This window comes from Typopeltis vanoorti, chromosome 18 (assembly GCF_054136105.1).
Source record: "Typopeltis vanoorti isolate ZY-2024b chromosome 18, IOZ_Tvanoo_1.0, whole genome shotgun sequence".
NCBI classification, from domain to species: Eukaryota; Metazoa; Arthropoda; class Arachnida; order Uropygi; family Thelyphonidae; genus Typopeltis; species Typopeltis vanoorti.
This window is the reverse complement of record NC_143566.1, coordinates 108,482,577-108,508,874: the sequence shown is the minus strand read 5'-3', so window position 1 is coordinate 108,508,874 and position 26,298 is coordinate 108,482,577. Positions and strand designations below refer to the sequence as shown.

The following is a 26,298-nucleotide window of genomic DNA, read 5'->3' as shown; positions in this document are numbered from 1 at the left end:
GAAAAAATGGAAAAATTATTATCATTATGGGTGGATGACTTGAATCAGAAAAACGTTCCTCTGACGCAGGCTGTTATAACCGAGAAAGCAAAAACAATTTTTGAGGATCTTAAAAAGACAGATGGAGGTGAAGAAACATTTTTAGGAAGCAAAGGTTGGTTCGTGAGATTTAAGTCTCAAAGTAAGTGCTGTAGTGTCAAATTATGTGGTGAGGCAGCAAGTGCAGATGTTGCAGCAGCGGCTGCTTTTCCTAAAGAATTTCAAGACTGTGTAGAACAAGGAAGTTATCCTCCTAATCTCATTTTTAATGTTGATGAGACCGGACTCTACTGGAAAAAATTGCCATCACGCACCTTCATTTCCTGTGAAGAACGTTCTGCTCCAGGTTTTAAAGCTGCAAAAGATAGACTTACGCTTTTGTTGGGTGCAAATGTCTCCAGAACTTTGAAGCTTAAACCAATGTTAGTGTACTATTCACAGAAGCCACACACCTTCAAGGGTCTAAAAGCCATACTGCCAGTCTATTGGAAATGGAACAAGAAAGCTTGGGTTGCACAAGACGTTTTTATAGATTGGTAAACAAATTATTTTTGTCCTACCTTGCTTTACTTCTGTAAAGAAAATGATTTGCCAGCCAAGGCAATTGCTTATCTTGGATAATGCCCTGGGACATCCTCAAAACCTTGCTGAAGTAAGAACACCATTGGATGTCAAGGTTGTTTACATGTCCCCAAACATAACATTGCTTTTGCAACCGATGGATCAGGGGATTATATCAATATTCAAAGCCTATTACCTCCGTATAACATTTATGGAAATAGTAAGAGTCTTGGACACATCAGGAAAAACTATTAAAGACTATTGGCTGTCATTCGATATTTTGAAGGGCTTTAACAATATCAAGGCAGCTTGGAACAAAGTGTTTAAAAGGAGAATGGCGAAAACGTCTTCCAGCATTTATGCATGACTTCGAGGAATTAGAGCAAGAGGAGAATTTTATTGAAGATGTTACCAAGCTTTCGCAAGAGGTGGGATTGGATGATATTACAGCTGAAGATGTGACAGAAGTCTTAGAGCCATGATAAACCGCTTTCCAATGAAGACTTAAAAGAATTAGCTGAACAATTAAGTCAACATCCAAAGGAGGAGAAAGAAAACAAAGAACGTCCTCTGAGAGAGATAAAAACGGCTGGTTTACAGCTTATCCTTGCAAGCATAGAGACATTGACTGATGAACTCTGCGAAGTGGACCACGATTGGGAACAGAGTGCAAACGGAAAAAGGAGTGTAATCGCACCTTACACTGAACTCCTTAAAGAAAGAAAAAGAAAATCTACGCAGTTAATACTGGATACTTTTTCCCCAAAAAAAATGCAGGTGATCCAAAACCAGGAACTTCAACATAGAAATATGTAATATTTTGTTTTGTTTCCATTATTAATAATTTTATTTTAACAAATATATATGTATGTATCATCAAAGCTTTAAATATAATAATGTTACACATACTTCATGTGCATATTTTTTTGACTGCGCAGAACATAACTTTGTACCTCCCATTAAAATTGGGTTCGTTTTATGCCGATTTGGTTTACACCCATTTTTTTAGGAACAGAAGTGAGGTGTAAATCGAGGGCTGCCTGTATTTCCTTTCAGGTTATTTCCTATATCATTTATGTACAAATTAAACAGCAATGATCCCAGCACTGAACTTTGCAGCACACCACTAGCCATCTGTTTTCACCTTGATTCTGCTCCTCTACATATCACTTTTTGATATCTGTTCAGCAGCCACCTTCTTATCCACTTAACAAGTGTCATATCCATCCCCATTTGTTCTAATTTGGGTAACAGAGTTCTATGTGGTATTATGTCAGTTGCCTTGCAAAATCCAGCAAAACCATCGCGTAGCCATTTCCTTTATCCGACTCACCTGTTACTCTATTATAAAAAGTTAGTAAATTATTAAAGCCTGACTGACCCTTCACAAAGCCATGTTGACCCTCATATAGTATCATTTATCTACCCATTCTTGAATTATCTTTTTTTTACCAATTTTTGTAGTACTTTTGCCACCATGCCTGAGATACTGATTGGTCTATAATTTACTACTGTAGTCTTAGAACCTTCCCTTATGCAAAGGAGTAATTTTGTCCTCTTTCCGCTCCCTTGGAACTTTACCAGACCCTAGACTTAAATTAAAAAGCTTAGTCAATTAAACATTAAATGTCAATTAAATTAAACAGCATTGCCAGTTCCCTTGCACATTCTCGCAAAACCCTAGCTGATATCGCATCTAATCCCACAGCTGTATTTACATTGAGATTCTACAATATTCTAAGAACCTCCAATTTATCCACCTCTGTTCCCACATTAGTGTTTGTCACATAGGTTAAGGCAGTAAGGCACTAGGATGATATATCCTTGCAAAGTGGTCACTCAGTAACTTAACTATTTTATATACTTCTCTGTCCTCGTGACCATCATCATCGCTCATTAAGATTAATCTTCCATAGCCACGCTTCCTCTTTGGGATTTCCTTTGGCTTGCTCAGCATAATCTGATTTTGCCTTTCTTGCCTGAGCCTTCTACTGTCATGAGTTTGTTGGTCACCTTTCTGTTTATGTACCCTCCATGGCATTTTCTTCTTCTACAGCTGGTGCTTGATGATATTACTCATCCATCTAACTCCTACCTGATTAACCCTCCTAACCCTAGGTATACAATTTAATACTGCTTCCTCTAGATGGCCCTTAACTATATCCCATGCTCTACTAACATCCTTACCTTACAATGTTTTATGCCATGGTACAGATTTAAGCTTCTTCCTAAGCATGTCATAATCACCTGCCTTGTAGTTCCACAAATACCCCTTCTTGATAGAATATTCCTCATGTTTTACTATCTCCCAAGTCAAAACTTGCATGGTCACTTTCACCAATTGGAGGCCATGTTATCACCTTGGTCATTGATAGCACTTCTGATCCTATGACCAGGTCCAATACCACTCCTAGTCCCCTCGATCACATGCCTTAAGTAATTATCTCTCAGCAGGTGTATAAATTCTATTTCATTCCTGCTATATGATCTTTCTTCCTTCCAGTCTATATCTCCATAGTGAAAGGCCCCCATAATAATCACTCGACCTGTACTCATTACTAATTTGGCAATGAATGTCTTCCAGATCATCTGTGGAACTCCTCCCTGGCCTATAGCAATAACCAACTGTATATTTTGTCTTACTGGCCTTAATTTCACACCAGATTGCTTCAAGTACACCCTCCTACCTGTCTCCTATTCTTTTTGGTTGCAATTCATCTGCTATCATCAGTACTCCTCTCCCCATCCTGTCTTCTCTATCTTCCCTGAAATTACTAAACCCTTCACATTCAATCCCTGTAACTACATCTGCTGTCAGCCAAGTCTCACTAATGCCTATAACGTTTGGCGAGGTTGCGCTAACCAATGACCAAAACTCTTGTTCTTGAAACTTTATTAGTATATAGAAACTGCACCATCCCTTTAGTCCCTCCCCACTCAGCTTTACTTTCTGAATTGACTACCCTATTCAATATTTTTTCTTGAGAAACTAGATTCCTCACTTGGTTATTCTCACACTCACTTGCTTCATGGGTGCCTTCACACAAACTCGCTTCCTCCTTAATTGCTTATATTTCCCTGAATTTGCACTTCAGCATGCTTAGTGAACAACGCTCTCTCCAGACACCCAACACCAAAATGATTCAGATGCAGTCCATCAGCATTGTAAAAATCCTTCTTTCCATCAAACAGAGACCACCTATCCACAAATTCTACATCATTCCTTTTGCACAATCTATGTATAGACTCATTGGCTGTCAATGCCCACCTCCTCAGTTCGCTTCTATCATAACGTGGTAGGACACTTATAATCTTTATCTTCTCACTCTTCAGTTTTGCCTCTTCTAACATAAAGCAGAATTCATAGAATACTTCTTGCCTCTCAAATCATTTATACCAACCAAGACAATCATTTCCTTCTACTTACCTTTTTTGCATCTGGATGGTGTAGTTAATATCGTTAATTTTTACACCCAAGTAACATGATTTTGTCATACTTTCATTAAGTACTCCCGTGATCATTGAGTCTCCATACATATTTTTCTCTTTAATTTGTTTTTCTTGTTTGTTCAGTTGGTTTTTATTATTCCTTCAGATCACCTGCTTCTTTCTTTTTTCAGCCTTGCTAACTCTTGCAGTTTCTGCAATTTTTCAATTTCATGCTTTATCCTATGAAGGATAACATTTAAGCACTTGTTCTTTATTAATATCCATTTCATTCTCCTCTATTTCCACCGCCGCACGTTCGATATTAGTAACATCATTTTCCATCTTATCGTCAGCATTTGTTGCATTATCCTCATCTAACAGACACTCACTTTTCAAACACTTAATACATATTCTCTCTCTCTCTCCAGTTTCAATTTCCTTTCACATGCTCTTTAATTTTCTTGATGAATACATTTTACATACACTGCACTGAATGATATCCCACAAATTCAGATCGCCGGACAACATGGTCTTTGCTGCCATTGTTCGCTGCATTGGTGCCATGCTGACAATATCACAGTAAAAATATTATAAAGATACTAAATGATCTAAAAATATGAAATCTACACTAACACATTATAATACTCTGAGGAAAATAATTTTCTGAGGAAAAAACACAAAACAGATAAAAATCACTAATTTTACACAAGTGCTAAATTACACAACAACTCACATATAACCTCGAACCAAGATTTATTGATACATTTCTTTTTAGTAGTAGAATGTAAGTATTCTGGTATGGGAATATTGTATTCTCAGTAATGTTCCAATAAACAAGAAAACTTTAAAGAACAAATAGTGGATCCAATGCAACAGATATTGTTGCATCCTGATTGAGAGTTAAACTTGTAAACAAAATTATGTCATAGTAAAACATCAGACTGAGATATGTGGTTTTATGTTTTAGTAAATTTTGTAGTCTGTTGATGAATTAAAGACAATTCTGTAATAAAAAAAAATTGAAAATATATTTGATAGCTGTGAATTTTAGAATAGTGCAGGATTTGGATAAGTTGCTTTTGGAAAAAGTATGAGATTTCATGCTGTATGAATAGCATAATCTATTAATTGTCGAGGGTATTGGCAAGAATAGAAAATGCCTTTTAGGTGTGTGATTTAGAGGTGGTTGAAAACGAGTATTTGTAAGTGTTAATGAACTGTGTTAAAAGAACCGATCTTTTGTTGCAGTATGTTACTAGTGGTAGGAGAAGAAATATAAATAGTTTCCAATGTTGGTAGGTTTATGGTGGTATACTGTAGTACTAATATAATGGTCAGATATGGTGAGAGTAGTCAAATTTAAGAAGTTTATAGATTTATCTTCTTCATTTAATTTTAAGCCAAATTTTAGTCTTTGGCCAAAGGTGTTTAAAGAAATAATTAGTTTTTGTATAGCATTCTTGTTACTTGTATATAGTACATCATTGACATATCTACTGTAGTGCTCTCAGCAAGTTGACTGCTAATGTTATTGCCCATGGGAAGACCAAATATCTGTTCTTAAATGTTGTCATTATATTTAAAGAAATTTGCTGAGATTATAACCTTAATCAGTGAAAGAATATAAGAAGGAGATAGTTTTGTATGTTCTGATAAGTTGTAGTCATGTATATGTTTTGGACATGCTGACATTGGTATATAAGGAAGACATCAAAAGAAGAGTAAATATTGTGTGATATAATAGTTTGTTTTATATACTTGAAGAGTTCATCAGTATTTTTAGTAATAAATTTTTATTTTTTTTTTTTTTGCAATGGTTTAATTAGTTAGAAATAAATTTGGATAAGGGAAATAAATTTTTGGATAAGTAAAGATACATAATCTTTACTTATCCAAAAATAGCAGAAAGATGGCTTGTATGTAGAGTGATTTTTAACAATGTATATATCTAATTTTTCTTTTTCTTTAAGAAGAAAAATTAGATAAAATACACTGCTACATCAACTTCTTTAAGTTGATGTAAATGTTTTTTGATTTATGTTATGATATTTGAGTAGGGTCTTTGTAATTATTTTATAAATATTGGTATTGTTGACGTCTTTCAACAACACTAATTTTAAGTTTGCATATTGAGCTTACTTAGATTTGCCAAATGGGTCAAAGCTGTATAACTGAGAGGAGACCTCCACATAGCCTTTAAAGGAATGTGGAGAACCGATCAGGGCTTCTGACCTAATGTCCAATCCTCACCTTCTCATGGTGCACCCTGTTGGGTATCTACCTGGATACTGAACGAACGAGGATTGGCTGGCAATTTGGGATTTAGCCGACCAAATTGCATTCTTATTGATTAAACCAAAATAAAAAAATGATGGTACAACATGACAAAATTTCATGCCTGCTGGGGCGTCGCCTGGTTAAACAAGGACCCCCCCCGTTGTTTTCGCCAGGGAACCAGGGCAAACAGCGAAAAGTCAGTTACTGGAACAAATCTGAAAATACACCCCAACTCAACATCACTAGAGTTAAAGAGTGATACTATCAACATAAGAAGCCTAAATGGCAAAGTAATGGAGCTAGCTGAGGAATTAGATAAGGACCAGATCAACATAATAGGGGTGACTGAAACAAAAAAGACAAAAACTGGTGAAATCTTTCTGAGCAATAAATACAAAATGTTATATTCAGGCAATGACAATCAAGGAAAAGAAGGAGTAGCTATGGTATTCAACATAAAATATGAGGCTAATCTTCTTGAATGGCAGGCAGTCTCAAGTAGAGTGTTGTGGGCAAATATGAGAATGGGGAACTGGACAATGAGACTTATTTGTGCCTATGGTCCCACAGAACATTCTACTAAGGTAGAAGTGGAGGAATTTTTTGAGGCTTTAGAAAAAGCAACTGACACAATGAAAAAACGAAAAGTTGGTCTTTGTTGGGAATCTGAATAGCAGAGTAGGAAATGATTGTCAGACATACAAAAATATTTTGGGAAAATTTGGAGAAAAGAGTAAAACTAATAATAATGGCAAATACCTGTTGGATTTCTGCTCAGGACATGGACTGATTATTACTAACACCATGTTCCAACATAAAAATGTGCACAAATTCACATGGAGAGAAGAGGCTAGGAATAAGAAAAGTCTCATTGACTGTTATTATTGTTGATAGTGATGTTTTCTCCCTGGTGCAGGACACCAGAGTCTACAGAGGATTTGATATTGGAAGTGATCACTATTTAGTCTTGAGCAGGATAAAATTGAATTTCATATTGAAAAGAATAACATGTAAGAAAGTTTTAAAGCGAATAAAAGTTGAGCAGCTCTCAGATGTGAACTGTAGACTAACATACACAAAGATTATAGAAGAAAAATTGAAAGAGTTTGAGAACAGGAACCAAACCTTGGAGATTCACTGGCAACCCTTGAAGAAAACCCTGATTGATTCAATCAGAGAAGCATGTGGTGAGGTTGTCTGCAAGGATAGAAAAATCAGAACTCCATGGTGGACACAGGAAGTTAAAGAGGCAGTGAAGAAAAAGAAGAAATCATATCAAAGTTCCTGGCAAATAAGTCAGCTTTTGCTCTTAGAGAATACAGAGACAAATGTAAGAAAGCTAAACACTGTGTAAAACTAGCTAAACAAAAGTCATGAGAGGACTTTGACAAGAACATAGAAAATAAATATCAAGAGGGTGGTAAGATATTCTGGAGGTTGTTGAAGAAGCTCAGAAATGGAGGAAAGAGTGCTGTAAAAGGAGTTAGAGATTATAAAGGTGACACGAAAACAGGAGAAAAAGATATCCTTGAAGTATGGATAATTACTTCGGAAAATTGCTAAATTAAACAAGTAATGATAGCACAGTGGTAAAAAACACTCAACAGGCATACAGTCAGGAATACATATCCATACTTGAAGTAGAAAAAGTCATCAAAGGCTTGAAATGTGGAAAGGCAGCAGGAGTAGATGATATTCGGCCAGAAATGCTGAAGTATGGTAGTATAAAAGTCTTACAGTGGCTGCACTGCATAGTTCAGAATGACTGGAGAGAGGGACGAATTCCCGATAATTGGAGTAGAGCTCTCATAGTACCCATATATAAAAATGAAAATAAAACTGAATGTGAGAATTACAGAGGTATTTCCCTACTGAGTGTTCCTGGCAAGATCTATGCAAGTATGCTTGAGAAACGGGTTGAGAAGAATTGTGGAAGAAAAGCTTGGTGAAGAACAAGCTGGATTCAGGCCAAATAGAGGCTTTCAGGATCAGATCTTCACTTTATGACAAATAGTCGAGAAAGCATGGGAATTTCTTATTGAAATTCCCATGTATTTAAGTTTTGTCGATCTGGAAAAGTCATATGACAAGGTACCAAGAGAGAAGCTATTCAATACGCTACAGTTATATGGTGTCAATGGGGCTTTATATCAAGCAGTACTTAGTCTTTATTTGAGTTGTAAGTCGGCAGTTAGAATTGAAGGAAGTACAGGAAGATGGTTTAATGTTAAATCTGGTGTTAGACAAGGATGTACATTATCCACTCTGTTATTCATTATCTATATGGATCACATTATGAAGGAAAGTGGTATTAAACATGATATCAGAATTGGAGATGTTAATGTCAGCTCTTTGCTTTATGTGGACGATGTTATACTTCTGAATAAATCTGCTACAAGTTTGCAAGATTCCCTGACTAAATTGAATAACTGTTGTAATATATATGGTATGAAGGTCATCATTAAAAAGACAAAGACAATAGGTAGAATTATTGAAAATGTCAACTGTGTTGTGAACGGGGAACCTGTGGAACAAGTAAAACATTTTAGCTACTTAGACATGATTTTTAGTGAAGATAGTAAATGAAATATCGAAAGAGACAACAGAATCAACAAAGGTGGTATGGTAGGAAGTCAATTGAATAAATTCATATGGAATAAGAAAGAAATTAGTCGGAACACTAAATTAGCTGTATACAAGACTGTGTTCAAACCAATTTTAACTTATGGATCTGAGAGCTGGGTCAGAAGTAAAACACTTGACCAAAGACTAGAGACCGCAGATATGAGAGTCCTGAGAAAGATTAGAGGCGTGAACAGATGGCATCAATGGCAATATCATATTAAAAATGAGGATATTTGGAAAACTTGACATTGTCGGCATCCAGGAATGCGTTAGCAGAGCTAATCTCAGGTGGTATGGTCACTTAAACAGAATGGGCAAGGAAAGATTAGCAAAACAAGTGTTCTCTGCCAGGTTGGCAGGAAAATGACCCAGAGGAAGATCAAGATATAGGTGGATTGATACGGTACAATGTGCCTTAGACGATATAAATGTAAGATCTGATAATGATAATATTGGAGTCTTGACAAGTAATAGACTGATTTGGAGGAAAATTGTAGATAGGAAGTTAGTAATGATGTAAATTTTTCATGTAGTACTATCATATCCTGTACACCCCTTGAAGGTACATGTCAGGAATTTGATGATGATGATGAAATTCTCTAACAAGTAAAGTTAACATGGGCAAGTATGTCACTTATAAAATCTAAGCAAAAATGAGCATAAGAAAGAGCTGAAAGTCACTATAAGCAGAGGAGAAAAGAGCTTGGCATAAATGCCCAAGTACTTTATATCTTGGTCTGAGCATTCTTAGCAGTCTTACTTTTCAAAATTGTTCCTGTAATAATAACATAAGAAGAAAAGTTCAAAGCAACTTATATTAATCAATCCAGTGCAGAATTTTTGTTATGAACTCAAGATACTGCTCTAGTATCTGTGGTTGTAATATGAACTGATCTTGGTGAAGTGACATGGCAGCATGCTGACTGCCTGTTTGCCAGTGGCGATTCACTTCTCTGCAAGACTGGCTGACTTACTGTCAGTAAAGCCCACCATAGGCATGTTTGCCCTCTTACTGCTAAGTTTACTAATCAATGTTTCAGATACCTCATAGTGTCCACTCCGTTTCAAATGTCAAAGTGGCAACCAAGGGACGATTGAGTTACATATATAATTCTATGATCATGGTGATTGTGTGGTATTGCAGACATGATGCTACATTGACATGTTAGGCTTCATTTCAACAATTATAAATTAACAGAAATATGGGATATTATTAAGCTTTCCTAATTTCATAGCTGAATGTATAGAAACTTAAAGTTTTGAAAATAGACTAGAGAGCTTATGAGAATACAATTTTCAGCATTGGAGTTTCCTTGACTTGCACTACTTACAACATGAGCTCTACCCCAAGAACCCATATGTTTGCCATTTATTAGTGCATTGATTAGATTTCCCTGGCCTGACAGCTGTTTTGAATTGTTGTTCTTATCAGAGACTGGGCCGAAACCTTAAGAGAGCATAAAAAACCTATCTTCAATAATGCCATGGCAATCCTATGTCAGAAAAATGTAGTTTTCATAAGTGAATTTTTGTCAATTTGTAATTGTTATTACTGAAGAAAAGCCTAAAAAGCTTTATTTTGATCATAGGTTCCCAAACTTTTTTGGGCCATCGCCCACTTTGCAAGACATAAATTTTGTAACGCTCCCCCATTATAACAGTTTTCCGCGTTCAAGCCATTTGATATTTTTGATGTAAATAGCAACTAATGATACATTACTGCTTATGCCGTTAAATTTTTAAAAAGAAGTGGCCAATATGTGCTTCATCTTGAACACAGTTATTGCTATACCGATTTTGGTGAAACATAGCCCATATGTAAAGATTGTAAAATGTATGCTCGAATAACATTATGCATATACACAGTTTCATACAATGGTTTAAATATGAAAATGTGGAATAATACAATTAAGAGATTGCATTGCATTAGTAAGAATCTTATTGTAATAATTAAAACACCATCAAACATATTAGATGGTTTATTTCGAACTTACAAAGTAAAAATACAAAGAAAAAATAACAAATGAATGTGAAGGATGAGCCTGGTGCATTTTTAAAAGTTTGTTAATATTGGGTTCAACTTTCGTTAAAAACAGTCGTAAATCACCACGCTCAGTTATATTCAATCAGTTCCTTTTCTTAGATAGTAAATTCACTACAGCACTAAACCCACGCTCAGCCAAATAAGAAGATGGAAATTCAATTAAAAATTTCTGCACTATTTCCCATAATCCAGGGTACAGTGTTGGTATTGATTTTTGAAGCCAGAACTCTTGGTATCCAGTTTTGAATTTTATTTTTAGTTCTTCATTTGTTGTGAGTTCTATGAGTTCCACTTCTAAATTTGATGATCCTGCTGTGCTTACATGTGAGAAAGGATCTAGAACCCAATTTGGTATATTCATGTTTAGAATATCCTTGAATTGCTCATTGAAATCAGCATGGAAAACCTCCAAGTGTTGGCAGTATGTAAGTAAATCTTCCTTTTTAAGAGACACTGCTGAAAAATTTGAAAAGTGGCTATATTCCTCGGTCCATATTCCACTTGAATAGAAGTTTCCCTACATAAGCGGCAATAACGTTTTTTGTTTTAATTAAATTCAATTCATCACCTTGTAGTTGTAGATTGACTTCATTAAATATTTTATAGAGGTCTGTCAAATAAGCGATGTCATTTTTGGATGTAATCAGGTTGGCCCACAATCCGTTGTTGTCTGTTTTCTAGGAACTCTAGTACTGAATCAAACAAATTGTAAAATCAATTCAGACAAATACCTTTTGAAAGCCAGCTAACTTCTGTGTGAAGCAGCAAACAATTGAAATATTCATCGTTTTCACTACAAAGTTGGCTAAACAATCTGTCACTCAGTGAATTGCTTCTAATCTTGTTGACTACTCTAATAACGTAATGGAGCGACGTGTGCAGGCATTCACTTAAATTTTTCGCAACCAAATGTTGACAATGAAGAACACAATGTATAGCAAGTACATTTGGTACTGCTCGTTTCAAATGCGCTATGAAACCCTTGTGGCATCCTGTCATTGCTGGAGCACCATCAGTAGCAGCAGACAAAATATTACTAATAGGAATGTCTTTCTCTTGAAAAAACTTATTCATGATATTAAACATAGATTCTCCCTTTGTATATCCGCTTCCAAGTTTTTAGCAAATAATAATTCTTGACATACTTTTTCTTCTTTTATGAATCATACGTAAGAGTAGTGGTTCGTTATTTGGGAGAGTTAATTCATCGAGTTGAATGGAAAATTGGCATGTCTTCAAATAATCCCACAACGATTTTTCAACGTCTTCAGCCATTTCATTGATTCTTTGCACTGAATTATTACTCAAAGGAATTTTGCTGATGATATCTGGCTTATGAAGCACATTGTTTATTACTTCTTTTACTGCCGGCAAGATTAATTCCTCACCAATTGTGTGTGGTTTTCCCGCTTTTGCAATTAATAATGAAATATTATAAGATGCTTGTAATCTGTCATTATCTTGTTTAGTGGACAACATAAAAAGTTTTGATATAGTTAGACGTTTAAAATATTTGTGTTCTAGTACTTGAAAATAGGACAAATCTTTATCCTTTTTGTCAGCATGCATTTTAGTCAAATGCTCTTGTAGCCTAGAAGGCTTCATTGCTTCATTTGAAAGCACTTTTTGGCAAATCACATGGGTAATAATTGGTTCGTAGGAGACTGAATAAAACCATATTTCAAATACTCAATACTGTACTGTCGACATTTCTTCTTATATTAAGACATAATGAAGTAATAAAATTTGCAAAAATATTCACAAAATGAAAGATTTAATTTACACTTTGTATGACTCCACTTATCTATCACACTTTCAACTGATGATTGTTGGCAAAGCACACAAAAAATAATGAAACTTATTCCTAAACCACTGGTATTTATAGATTTGAAATCTATCCCGAATCGACTTGCATGCATTGACTTGTTTGTGATGCCATCGTACTCGTGCTTTGAACAAATCACTGCAAGCACCCATGTTCCTGTCAAAACATGCTGAATTGAGTGAATTACCTATGTAATAGTTGACCGACATACTACTAGTTAAGACTCGTTTGCTGCGTGGATAGACTAAAGCCTGTATGGCACGATCAATTTTACAATAGCAAAAAATGAATAAATTTTTTAAGTATATAAAAAATAGAAGTTAAAATATCCTGTACGACATGTTCAATTTTTTATTTTGCACGCAAGCACAATTTGTTCGTCCGACCACGACATTGTCCGAATAATTATAAATGATAATTAATAAATAAAATAATTACACAAGATATAAACAACAAACCTACAAAACATTACCACAGAAAACAGTATAATAAGTTTCAAATAATATTTGCTTTGTTTTTTTCCCTCTAGTTAGCAATATAAGTTAGTGCTAACTGAAATTTACGATTTTATTTCTTTCTTGCCATTATTATTTTTACTCATAATATTAAATTATATAAAATTGGGTTTATTTTTGTACAAATCAATTAGAAAAGTGGTTTTATATATTTTATATATATTTTGAAATGAAATATAATGAATATATTTGCTACTGTAAACATAACCTATTATATACACATATATACATGCTCTGTTTTCTCATTGATATAGAAAATTGACATCTATTTCTATATGACATGGTAAATTTTCAAATGATTAAATAATTGAAATAGAAAATTGATAAAAAAAATTGATCGTGTAAGATGGGCATAAGATGAATTAAAATGCAATATTTAAATTTTAAATGATTATCTAATCGCAAAATCACGAAAATAATTAATTTTTAAATATATATTATTAATTTCTTCTATAAAGAATGACCAACCCCTAGACCGCCTGAACGCCCCCAAATGCTTCTGATCCCACTATAGCCCCCCCCCCCCCTAGAAGACTTCAGCACCCACTGGGGGGGTGGTAGCACCCACTTTGGGAACCTATGATTTTGATGATTATAAATTAACAGAAATAGAGAATATTATAAATCCATCCTAATTTCATAGCTTAAGAGAGCATAAAAAACTTCTTTTCAATAATGCCATGGCAATCCTATGTCAGAAAAATGTAGTTTTCATAAGTGAATTTTGGTCAGTTTGTAATTGTTATTACTGAAGAAAAGCCTAAAAAGCTTTATTTTGATGATTATAAATTAACAGAAATAGAGAATATTACAAATCCATCCTAATTTCATAGCTTTATTAGTTTTCAAAATACTCACAGAGAAGATGGGCAGCCTTCTGAGGGGATGGTGCAGAACATCAGTAGAGTGGAAGTTACGGAGGCCATGAAGAGGATGAGGAATAAAAATCAGTGGGCCCTGACAGGATTCCAGTGGAGGCATGGAAAGCACTGGGGGAAAGAGGGAATTGACTCTGCTGTGGGACCTGTTCATGAAAGTTTGCCAACAGGAAAATATACCTGAGGAATGGAGGGAGAGTACTCTTGTTCCCATCTACAAGGGTAAAGGAGATGCACAAGACTGTAAAAATTACAGAGGAATAAAGTTGATGTCCCACACAATGAAAATCCTAGAAAGGGTTCTTGATGGAAGACTGAGGAAAGAGGTGGAGATTGCAAAGGAACAATTTGGCTTCATGCCTGGTAGATCAACAACAGATGCTATCTTTGGGTTATGGCAGATGATGGAAAAGTTTCGAGAGAAACAACGGAAACTACATCTGGCATTTATTGATCTGGAGGAAACATACAATAGAGTGCCAAGGCAAGAAGTCTGGAGGTGTCTGAGGGAGAAGAAAGTTCCGGAGAAATATGTCAGGTTGGTGCAGGAGATGTACAGAAATGTGAAGACAAGTATTTGGACCTGTCTGGGACAGACAGAAAGTTTTCAAGTAACAATTGGCTTGCATCAAGGGTCAGCATTAAGTCCATTTCTGTTTAACATTGTGATGGAGGTGGTGACGGAGGAGGTGAGAGAAGATGCGCCTTGGACAATGTTGTATGCAGATGACATCTTGCTGTGTGCAGATTCAAGAGAAGAAGCAGGAACTAAACTGGAAAGATGGAGAAAAGTACTGGAAGAGAGAGGTATGAGACTGAGCAGAAGTAAGACAGAATATATGTGTTGCACAGTGGGTGACGGCCAGGAGACAGACCTGGAGCTGAAAGGAAATGTCATCAGGAAGGTGAGGGACTTTAGATACTTAGGTTCAACAGTGGAAGAAGATGGAGCAGCTGAGAAGGAAGTGGGATGCATGATACAAGCGGGTTAGAGGAACTAGAGGGAGATGGCTGGAGTGTTATGCGATAAGAGGGTGCCAATCAATCTGAAAAACCAAATCTATAGGACAGTAGTGAGGCCAGCTATGACGTATGCTATAGAAACTGTGGCCCTGAGGAAAAATAACATCAGCAGGATGGAAGTAGCTGAGATGAGAATGCTTAGGTGGATGTGCGGTGTGACCAGAAAGGATCGTCTGAGAAATGACTATGTGAGGGGAACAGTGAAGGTTACAAACTTAGAAGTGAAGATACAGGAGGCAAGGTTGAGATGGTTTGGTCATGTGATGAGGAGGGAGGACGAATATGTGCGAAGAAGGGTCATGCAGATGGATGTACAAGGAAGGAGGAAGCCTGGGCGGCCAAAGAAGAGAGGAGGGAGCTGGTAGAAGAAGACTTGAGGATGAAGAACTTGTATGTGGTGACAGCCCAAGACAGGATGATGTTGAGGAGACTCATCATCAACAGTGACCCCACTTAAGTGGGAGAAGCTGCAGAAGAAGAAGAAGATTAGTTTTGAAAATAGACCAGAATTATGAGAATGCAGTCAGAAATCAGGAGTTACCTTGGCTTGTTTCTTAAAAGACACAAGCTCTGCTGTATTTTTTCATAACTGTATTTTTCATTAGTGACTGAGAGTTCACTTATTAAAAATGTAGCTCTCTCTCTCTCTGACATCAGATTGCTATGATATCGAACACAGGATTTTTGCTCTCCTATGGTTTCTGCTTAGTCTTCATTGAGAACCAGTTAAAACAGTTGTCAGACTAGTGAAACCTAATCAGTACACTAATGAAAGGTGAACATACAGGTTCCTTGCAGAGCCCATGTCTTTAAGTTGTGCAAGCCAATGCAACTCTGATGCTGAGGATTTTATTCTCATAACCTGTCTGGTGTGTTTTTGAAACTAAATTTCTTTATATTTTGCTATGAAATTAGGATGGATTTATAATTTCTCCTATTTCGAGTAACTAACTTTGTATAATATAAATTATGTAAGAATTAAAAGGAAGTAGAAATAAAAGCCTGTAATAAAGAAGTTATTTATAGCACTGGAGCTAAAATACAGTAAGAGTTAGTGAGAGAAAAGTGGAGAATTGAAGGAATGACTTTATTAAATGAAACTGGAACTCCAGATTTATCAGTAAAGAAAAGAAACTGCATCACAAACACTATGCAGCTTAAAAAAGCTGCTTCCATTTATAGAGAAGTCATGTTTTTATCATATTAGTAAGTTCGATTAATTTTTTTTTCATCTGGTGTTGTTTATACTATTAAGCACTGTTGTGCATACATATAATCATATCTGAGGATGGTCTTGGAACATATCTTTTCCAGATAACAGAAGCAGCATTTGAGCTGTACATTGTTTTATCTATTTCTTCTCCTATTTCCTATTTTATTTGCTTGTGCCACCATTTTTGTAATTAAGAAGTACCTAACAAATGGGAAACTATCTATATAACCAATAATATCAACAAAGTACTCTACCCTTCTGCAAGATTAACATCTCTTTGTGGATTTCAATAAGTGGATTTTCCAGATACTCAATGTTTTTTTGCATACATCATTTAAATATTAAATGAGAACTAGCAGTCATCTAACTAGCTAGCTTTAGTTACTTGACTGGTCTTTTAAAAATGCATACACAATCTGATAAATATAAATCTGCTAAAGTCCACACCAGTGGCGGCCGGTGAAATTTTAAGTGGGGGGTGCTGCATATACAAAATAATTATATAAAAAAAATTCTTTTTTTCCTAATCAGTAACCAATTTATTAATAAATAAATTTACATGTTAAAAAATTGCTTTATTAAAAATATTTCACCCTCACCACAAACAAACACCAATTATAAAATTTTCATATCTCACAGATATAACGTGCGCAAGCATATGATACACTGTCCAAAGAGCAGTGTCAAGCGTAGACGAATATCGGTGAGTCTACCTGCAATTGGCACGATCATTCTCACACTGCGTTAGATCGCAGTGTATTTGTTTGGTATAACCATAATTGAAAAAATATAAAAAATAAAAAAAAAATCATCAGCTAACGCCTTTTTATTCCCGTAAACGGGAGTAGGCGGGGCCATTTAGCCCTATCTAACTTTTGGAGACTGAGTGGGCAGTTCAATCTCCACTGGTACCCAATCAGAGACAGATGGCCCAAGGCTATCACTAATTAAGCGGTACACAGTGAAGAGAGACGGCTCAAATGTGCCGCCATCTCGTGGTCCCTGACCCTAACACAATATATTTAATGTCTGAAATAATGTGGGTTCTACGGTCGATTTTCTTGAGTTTACAGGACGAAAAACCCGAGTTTCCGGGAGGAAAAACCTGCTTGCCCGTGCCAGAGATCGACTAACTCGAGAACCGGTCAAAAAAAGGCTTAGAAAAATTTCCTCTAGTCGCCGACTAGACTCGAAACCAACCCTTCCTTCGTGCGGCCAAGCGCGGTGGTATGTAAACGCCACATCCACTGAGCTACACAGGCTATGAAAAAATATAATTCTTTTCATATTTTCAACATTCACACTCATCATAATTCAGCCTTGTATCTATATTAAATAAATAATTATATGTTATTTTAACAAAATAAAATAAGATTGCAAAAAATAGTTCACCCTTTTGTATCTCACAGAAATAATGCGCGCAAGCATACTACTGTACACTGCCCAAAGAGCAGTGTCAGATTCACTAGTTACGTGCAATGAGAAGTGCAAACGAATATCGGTGCGTCTGGCTGCAATTGGTTGAATGTGATAATATGGACACTGTGTTAGATCACAGTGTATTTGTTTCGTAATCTAAAGCGTTAATCGAACAATTCCAATTATTAACTATTCAATCAGTGTCGAAGCATAAGCTGTAACCTTGAACATGTTGTATTGCATTTATATAATGTTGTAAGCATTGTTATTATTTATAAACACAAATAAAATTAAATTTTTTCATATTTTCCTTGGGGATGCTGCAGTGTCGCAGTGCTTGTGTATGGGCTGCCACTGGTCCACACACTGTCTCCATTGTTTTCTCATGATTTCCTTTATTTTGTTTATATATACAATACCCAAATTTCTAACTTGGAGTAGAAGTACATGTTTAATGGTTCCATTAGTAGAGATCAGTATCTGTTATGCATGATCTTTCCCGATTTATTTTTGTTTTCAGTGCAAAATAATAAAATTTTAATAACTTATAAATAAATGTGTTATAGAAAATATTATTTTTCTACTTAGTTCCAGATGGAAATAGTGGAGAGCGCAGCCAATCCCACTGGGTAAAGAGAACTAGTTTAGTGGATAGTAGGACTTCTGTGACTGATGTTAAATTTGCTCCCAAGCATTTGGGTCTTGTTTTAGCCACTTGCTCAGCTGATGGAGTAGTAAGGATTTATGAAGCCCCTGATATTATGAACTTAAGTCAGTGGTCTTTGCAACAAGAAATTCAGTGTAAATTGAGTATAAGTTGTATCTCATGGAATTCTTCTAGGTAAGGATTTTCATATAAAATTTCTGTGATATATATATATAGTATATACTCAAAATGGATTTTTGTGACAAAATAAAATTAGTATAACTATGAAGACTTTTCCATTTTTCCCTTTGCTAGGAAGGAAATGTCAGTATAAATTTTGTATTTTTTTTATTTCGAAACTTAATTTTAAAATTTTAGTTTAAAATTAGTATAATTTTAATATTAATTTTAAAAAAGTTAAGTTTTATGGATTAGTTAAGAATCTTGAAGTGCAATATTTAAATCAGGCTGTTCCCTGTAGAACAATTCTAATGTATTTTAGAGAAAGCATTATAAATCCCTATTTTTACTTCTTATTGGCTTTTTTTTTGCTTACAAGCATACTAACTGGAATATAGGACTGGACTCATCATACATCCCCCCCCCTCCTTACACACACACACATGCACAATTTCGACCCATTGAAGTCTAGTGAACAGAATCAGGCTTGATATCTTTTTTAGGCTCCATATGAAATAACATTGCCAGAACCATTAAAAAACAAGTTCTGAAATTTTCTTACAAGAAGTAATTGTAAACATATGCTTATTGAGGATTGTGGCTTTAGGTAAAATTTTATCTTAATGTATTATTAACTCGATACATGAGAGGTTACAAAATATATATCACATGAATACCTTGTGTAGGCAACATTTAAGTGGTTTAAAAGTATACTGACTGGGTCAGCCAAACAGATAACTTCTCTCTGATAAGGCTCTGGTTTTTGAAACCTCACTGTAATGTACTCGTAGTACATTACAGTAGGGTTTCAAAAATGTGCTATAAGCTAGTAACCTACAAAATGTGGGTGGAATTGGGGGGGGGGGGGGAGACACATATATATACTGTATATATAAGAACACCACAAATAAGTAATACAAAGTTACTCAACAAGAATGTTTTTATTTGTTTTTTTTCTTCAGAAATGCCACTGTTATTGGAAAAATTTGATTGTTCTAGTATCAGTCTTATTTCCAACTTTTACATATAGTCACTTCCTCATAGATGAATTGTTTCTGCTTTATGCTTCTTCTATAGGTATTTCTACAAATTTTTCTTTTGAACTGACCACCATCATTATTCCTGCACTATCTTCTAAGACTAAATGAGCAGCTGGTGATCACCATCCACATACTGTCTGACTTCATGTTTAAAACCAATTTCTCTACTGCCTTTTTCATTCCATCTACCTGTGTTTGGAACAGCTTTCCTTATGTTACTTTCCACAGGCACAACCGCCTCTTCTTCTTATAGTGCTATCTTCTATCGAAGGTCAGCGACCATCTTGGCGAACAAACTGTGTTCTTGCGTTAATCTGAGCAGTTGTACGCTGCTCTTTCCTGTCCATGTCTTGATGTTGTCAAACCAAGATATTCTTTTTCTTCCTCTAGCTCCTTTGCCATCAATTCTTCCTACCAAAATAGTTTGTTGAAGTTGGTATTTGCTGTTTCTCATGATGTGGCCAAGATATGATGTTTTTCGCTTCTTGATTGTATGTATGAGATCTTTGGCTTTGCCAATGGATTTAAGACATCTTCATTGGTAATTTTTTCTGTTCATGATATCTTTAGCATTCTTCTATATAGCCACTTCTCAAAGGGTTCAGTTTTCTTGATGGTTGTCACCTTCAATATCTATGTTTCAACTTCATAGAGCAGAATGGACCAAACATAGCATTTCAGCATTCGGCATCTAACTTCTATGTTTAGGTCTTTATTGCAGAATAATGTTCTCATTTTCATGAAGGACTTCCGCACAACAATCCTTGTCTTTATATCTATTTGGATCCCATCTTTCATTAAGCCAGCAACTAAGATATTTATACCTTGACACTTGATCGATATTTTTCCCTTTGAGTGTTAGTTACATTGATGAGGTTGGATGTTTCCTGATGACCATGTATTTCGTCTTGTTAACATTTATATTTATTCCCATTCTTTGACTTTCTATGTATACTCTGTCATTGAGTTTTTGGAGATCCGTGATGTTATCAGTAATTAGCATGGTGTCATCTGCATATCGTTTCCATTTATTGTAATTCCCTCTGGACATTCTTCCAATGCCTTTTTGAAGATTACCTCTGAGTACATGTTGAACAAGAGCAGTGAGAGTACACATCCTTACCTCACTCCTCTTTTGATGTTAACATCACTGGTGGTAATATTGTCTAATTGGATGGTAGCTGATTGATTCCAATACAAATTTCTTATTAGTCTTATGTCTTGTTTGTCTAGCCCTATTTGCTGAAGGACTTCTATTAAGTTAGTGTGTCTGACTTTGTCAAATGCTTTTTCGAAGTCTATGAAACACATAACGACAGATTTCTGTTTTTCTATGCATTTTTGTATCAATATTTGGGCACAGAAAAGGGCCCTCTGTAGTAAGAAAACCATTACGAAAGCCAAACTGTGTTTCACTCAGAGTTTCTTCACTTTTTCTATAGATACGATTCTGAATTACTTTCAAAAACGTTTTTTATGTTTGGCTCATTAGACTAATAAGTCAGAAGTCTCCACAGGAATTCGCTTTGGGATAGTAATAAATGTAGATTTGAGCCAATTTGGTGGAAATTTGCCACTTTCATATATTTTATTGAATGGTTTTTGAAGAAGTCTGATGTTATCTGGTTCTATTAATTTTAAAAATTCTATTTGCATACTATCTGGTACATTGGCTTTTCCTGTTTTACTTAATGTTATAGCATTCGCTATTTCACATTTCAGAATTGCTGGTCCTTGAATGTTATCTTTTATACTTATAGGCTTCTGTCTAGTATCATTGAAGAGTTCTGTTACATATTTTATCCAAATCTATGCTTTACTCTTCTTCTAGAACTATTTTCCCACTTTCCTCTCTTAGAGACACTGTTTGCTTTTTTCTGAGTTTTCCAGAAATTTTGTTGATTTTTTTATACAGATTGAAATGGTCATGTTTCTTCTGAAGCAGTTCAATCTCGGTACATAAATTTTTCATCCAATTTTCCTTTGCTTCTTTTATTTTTTTCTTGATGATGTTATGTGTTTCTGTATATTTGGCTAGGTCTTTGTTTTTGTACATTCTTCTTGTATCAATAAGAGAAAGAATCTCATTTGTCATCCATTCCTGTTGTTTTACATTATTCACATAATCTACTTCTTCAATACTTGTGGTTACGATGGCATTCTTTAAGCTATTCCAAAGAGATTCCACTCTTTTATTTTGTTCTATGTTAATCTGTTGTAATCGTAGCTTAACCTGCGATTACAACAGATTGGCTCTTTTATTTATCTTTGGGTCTTTTAGTTTTTCTGCATCAATTTTCTTTTTCTTCTTTTGTGATTTTTTGGCTGATTGTAATCTAAGATGTATTTTTGCACCTATGGGATTGTGGTCTGATGAGATATCTGCTGCAGGGTAAGTCTTTGCACTCTTTATACTACTGTGGAATCTTTTATTTATCAGTATTTAATCAATTTGATTTCTACTCTGCCACCTGGGGACACACTCGGTCGTAGTCAGCTCTGCCCCAGGCGCAACCTCCAGCCATTCAAAAAACACAAAAATGGGCCTTTGTTTTCTCATATATGATATTGATGTGCTAGAGATGTTGCAGCCTTCCCTATGTGGTGTTACGTCGTTGGTTTCTCTCTATTTTCTAAACTTATATACCTCATTAATCGCTATTATCTTCTCTAATGTATAGCCTAACTTGATTCTATCGAGGGATATTCCCTTTTCAGATACTGGCAAAATTTGTATTATGCTACGCCAGCCAGTATCCTATAACAGGAAATAATTCAAGCTCAGGGAAATGTTCCTAGACTCATTGGCATACACTCTAATATACACTTCACATACAGTTATATAGATTTCAGTACTTTGCATTCGTGACCTATTATCTATTCTTAAATATATATCCAAAATTCTTCCTGCTATGGTTCTAATTTCATAAGTGGTAATTTGATATCTCGAATTCAGGCATGACTCAGGCTTATGCAATAAAACATGTTTATTGGAACTAAAAGACATTTACAACTAAATTGAATCAAAATACTAAAACTTCTAAATCTCTTGCTAAGATAGATTAACAATTCTAAATTAATCAAATTAACCTAGACAGATCAAAATATTAATCATACAAAACATAATGGAAAGCAATGACAATATCACACTAAATTAAGATCCTCTCGTGCATGCTGTTCATAAAGTACATATTATACAACTTGTTGCTTTCTCAATTAAGGTTATTCTACTAAACAAAATACACTTATCATTTCAGTCACATTCAGTTGGAGATTCGTTCCTGACAATTCCTTGTCCAACAGAACTAGCTGTTCAAATACGAAATCTTATCAAAGTTCTCTAAAGGATTGTCCACATTACTTAATCAAACACAAATTTCTATCTTCTATCACTTCCGTAACATATAACAAAGAGCTCTACATTACCCACTTCCTTCCGAAGGTCTATTAACTACCATGTGTTGTTCTGGTCATCCTTCGATTGGCTATCTCAGCACCTGGCTTTGTGGCTGCGTCGTCCTTTCTACTGCTGCTGGACACGATCTAGTTTCTGCCGCAACTAAGGGCTATCTCCACTCCTTACAATGGGACATCCAGTGACTGGCACGATTCTGGATAGGCTGATGATTTGTGTACGGCTCTGCGTGGAATCTTCTCCAGCTTAATCAGGAAAGCGGCCTGCTGCCCGACATCATTGCACCCTGGCTCGTCTTTTCTCTGACCACCAGTCAAGAATCCGCGAGATGAAAATCTGGAAAAAAAGCCTTGCAATATTGCGCGCATTGCCTATATTCTGTGTTTGAATGCCCTCTTTTTGTGCACAACCCTTTACTTTTAATGCCCTTTCTTTCCTTTGATCCTTTACTCTCCCTTTTGCTGTTAGGTGCTGTCTTCGAGGAAAGTGCACTTACGTCACTTTCCACGTAAGCTGTAGCCTCCGGCATTACAATCGATACGTGTGGTTCAGACACGACCTTTGAATTTAGATAGCTTAATAGGACACAAATTTAAGCTAATATTTCTTTTACATAGAATCACTAATTGGACATAAGTCTCTAATTTAGTCTTCCATTTGACAACAAATATTTCTAATACATTACACATTAATGCACATTCTCATATACAACAAACAAGGTCTTTCTTACTTTCTGCTGGTGTACAGGTATTATCTTAAATTAGTTAAAATACTCATGTTAGATTCTGAATGAACAACTTCTTAGAAACCCTCCATTCAGGATCTGACAGTGGGGTTAATATTCAAAAGCATGTGCATAAAGTTTAAGATGGCTTTTAAATGGTGTTATACATAAATGATGAGTGTTTATTTCTATATAAATATTTGATCAAGTTAAAAGAAAACAGATATTTGCTATTGTCAGTGCCCTAATACAAATTGTCCTTCTATCCATCAGAAACCTCGCCATTCTTTTAGCACCATTAATCCTTTCTTAAAGAATTTTTCTTTTAAATATATTGGATGTCAGCTTTCTTGTATTCTTTGGCACTACAGTAATATCAAATGGGATGACCTCTACCTCTCATTTCCATTGTCTGACTACAGAGACTTTTGGTGCACACCCCATACACACCAGATGGGAATGCTATTTCACTGTTGAGAAGATTTGCGATTTATAATGTGTTGTGAGTGGAAATGGACACAAAGTTTTTTTAATAGGAAAGAAACTATGAATGTGATGTGTTTGTGCCAAGAAAGCCTAGAGATGCATATCAACAAAGAAGAAGAAAAATCTGATCTTGTCTGGTGATCTTGATATGATCAAAAATATGAAAACTTAAGTGAGAACCCACTTAATAGGAGGGCTAAAATATTGAGTAATTAGCTTACTTTATCTCTGTTATTACTCACATGAAGTGGTGGTAGTAATTTCCATAATTCTTTTCCACAATGAATAAAATAATTATATGATATAGGTTTTGGGTTTCTGTAGCATACCTGGCATGCCCTTGATGGGCATGACTCATACTGCATGTTTAAAGATTGAAGGGAGATAGAAATTATGGGGGGGGGGGCTGAGAAATTCTGATTAAAGAACATACTAGTAGCAGAGTTATGAAGGTAAATTACGTTCTTATATTCTTATATCCTCGTATGTTCTTTCTTGTTGTTATATCAGTTGCAATAAGCAAGGTAGTGGTTTTTCACCAGGCAAAGACATCTATGACATATCAGGTCTAGTTGTCATTTCTTCAAACTAGGAAAGTATCCTTTTGCAGATGGACTAGACCAGGAGAGGCTGCATATTGCATATCACTGTCTGCTAGTTGATCCTTATGATTAAAGATTTTTATTTATTTATTTTTTTTTGTAGTTTTTTAAATTTTATTTGACATAATCTGGAAACTGCTCTTTAGCAGGCTAATTCTCTGTAGTTGTAATTTTTTTAAAAATAATTTGGTATAATAGGGGCTTTTTTTTTTTCAGGACTCCTAATGATATTAAAGAATTTCAGGTATCTTTCATTAAATTTTCTCCCTCCCTCCCCCCTATTGTCTTCTCCTGTTGTTTACGTATATTCTTTGCTAGGTCTTTCTTCACCCTTGCTTCCTACTATCATCAGTCCAGAAATTCTGAAAATAATTTACCCATTTTTTATAAGACTGTATTTTTATTTTTTCTTTATTTATTCATATAGGTTTTCTTTTTTTTCTTCTCTTTATCAATAGCATTATTTCTTTTACTCTATTTCTGTGTCTGTTGTTCTGCAGTTTAACCACTTCTAGTAGCTGCCTTTTTATTTATTTATTTATATTATTTTCTATTCCTCTGTTCCAGTTAGATAATCCACTTTTATGTCAAAAACTTTTTTTGTCACCATTTTTTATCAGGATTACAGGTATCTCCATGGAGTCAAAGACTCATTGTGGGAGATTCATTATTCACATAATACCTATCATACCCTCTCCTTAAGCCCATTGGCTGATGAATTGCTAACAACCGTATTTGGCAACTCATTCTACCCATTCACCACATTTTAAGCAAAAAATCTAGTCCTAACACCCTTGCTAATCCCATTCTTACACAATTTCCACAAGTGACCCCCTTGTTCTTTCCTTTCCTGCCTTGTACTGAAAAAAAAACTCTTCAGTGCTAATCTTATAAAACCCCTTTAATAACTTACATGCTTTATCATGTCTCCTCTTATTTGCCTATCGGCTAGTTTTTTGAAGCTTGCAGACTGTCGATCTATTCTCATAGAGAGCATTCTATAGACTTCCACAGTCACTCACCTCTGAATCATCTCCACCACTTCTTCATTCCCCAGTTCACTAGATCTGCATGTAGTAGTCTAGATGTGACCCTATCAAACCATATATAGTGGAACAATGACTTCTCTATCCTTGCTTGTTAGCGTGTTCAACAGCCATGTAATCTGATGTGCTATTTTGGCTGCCTTTGCAATATGCCATCTAAACTTTGACTCCCTGTCCACAATCTTACTCAGTCCCTCGCCTCATCAGTTTTCTTCAGTTTGGTACCATCAATATAGTACACAGCTTGTGATCTCTTCTTCGAAAAGTGCATGACTGCAGATTTGATCGCATTAAATTGGCATCCATTTACC

General features: G+C 35.3%; 1 protein-coding gene across 2 annotated transcripts in view; it reads left to right on the top strand.

The window, feature by feature from the left end:
- Positions 1 to 26,298, top strand: part of Nup44A (nuclear pore complex protein Nup44A) — a 114,014-nt gene that overhangs the window by 30,655 nt on the left and 57,061 nt on the right. For both annotated transcript variants that reach the window (XM_090408060.1, XM_090408061.1), the window contains exon 5: positions 18,437 to 18,689. In XM_090408060.1, the coding sequence (XP_090264186.1) occupies positions 18,437 to 18,689 (253 nt within the window). The remainder of the gene's footprint in view (positions 1 to 18,436; positions 18,690 to 26,298) is intronic.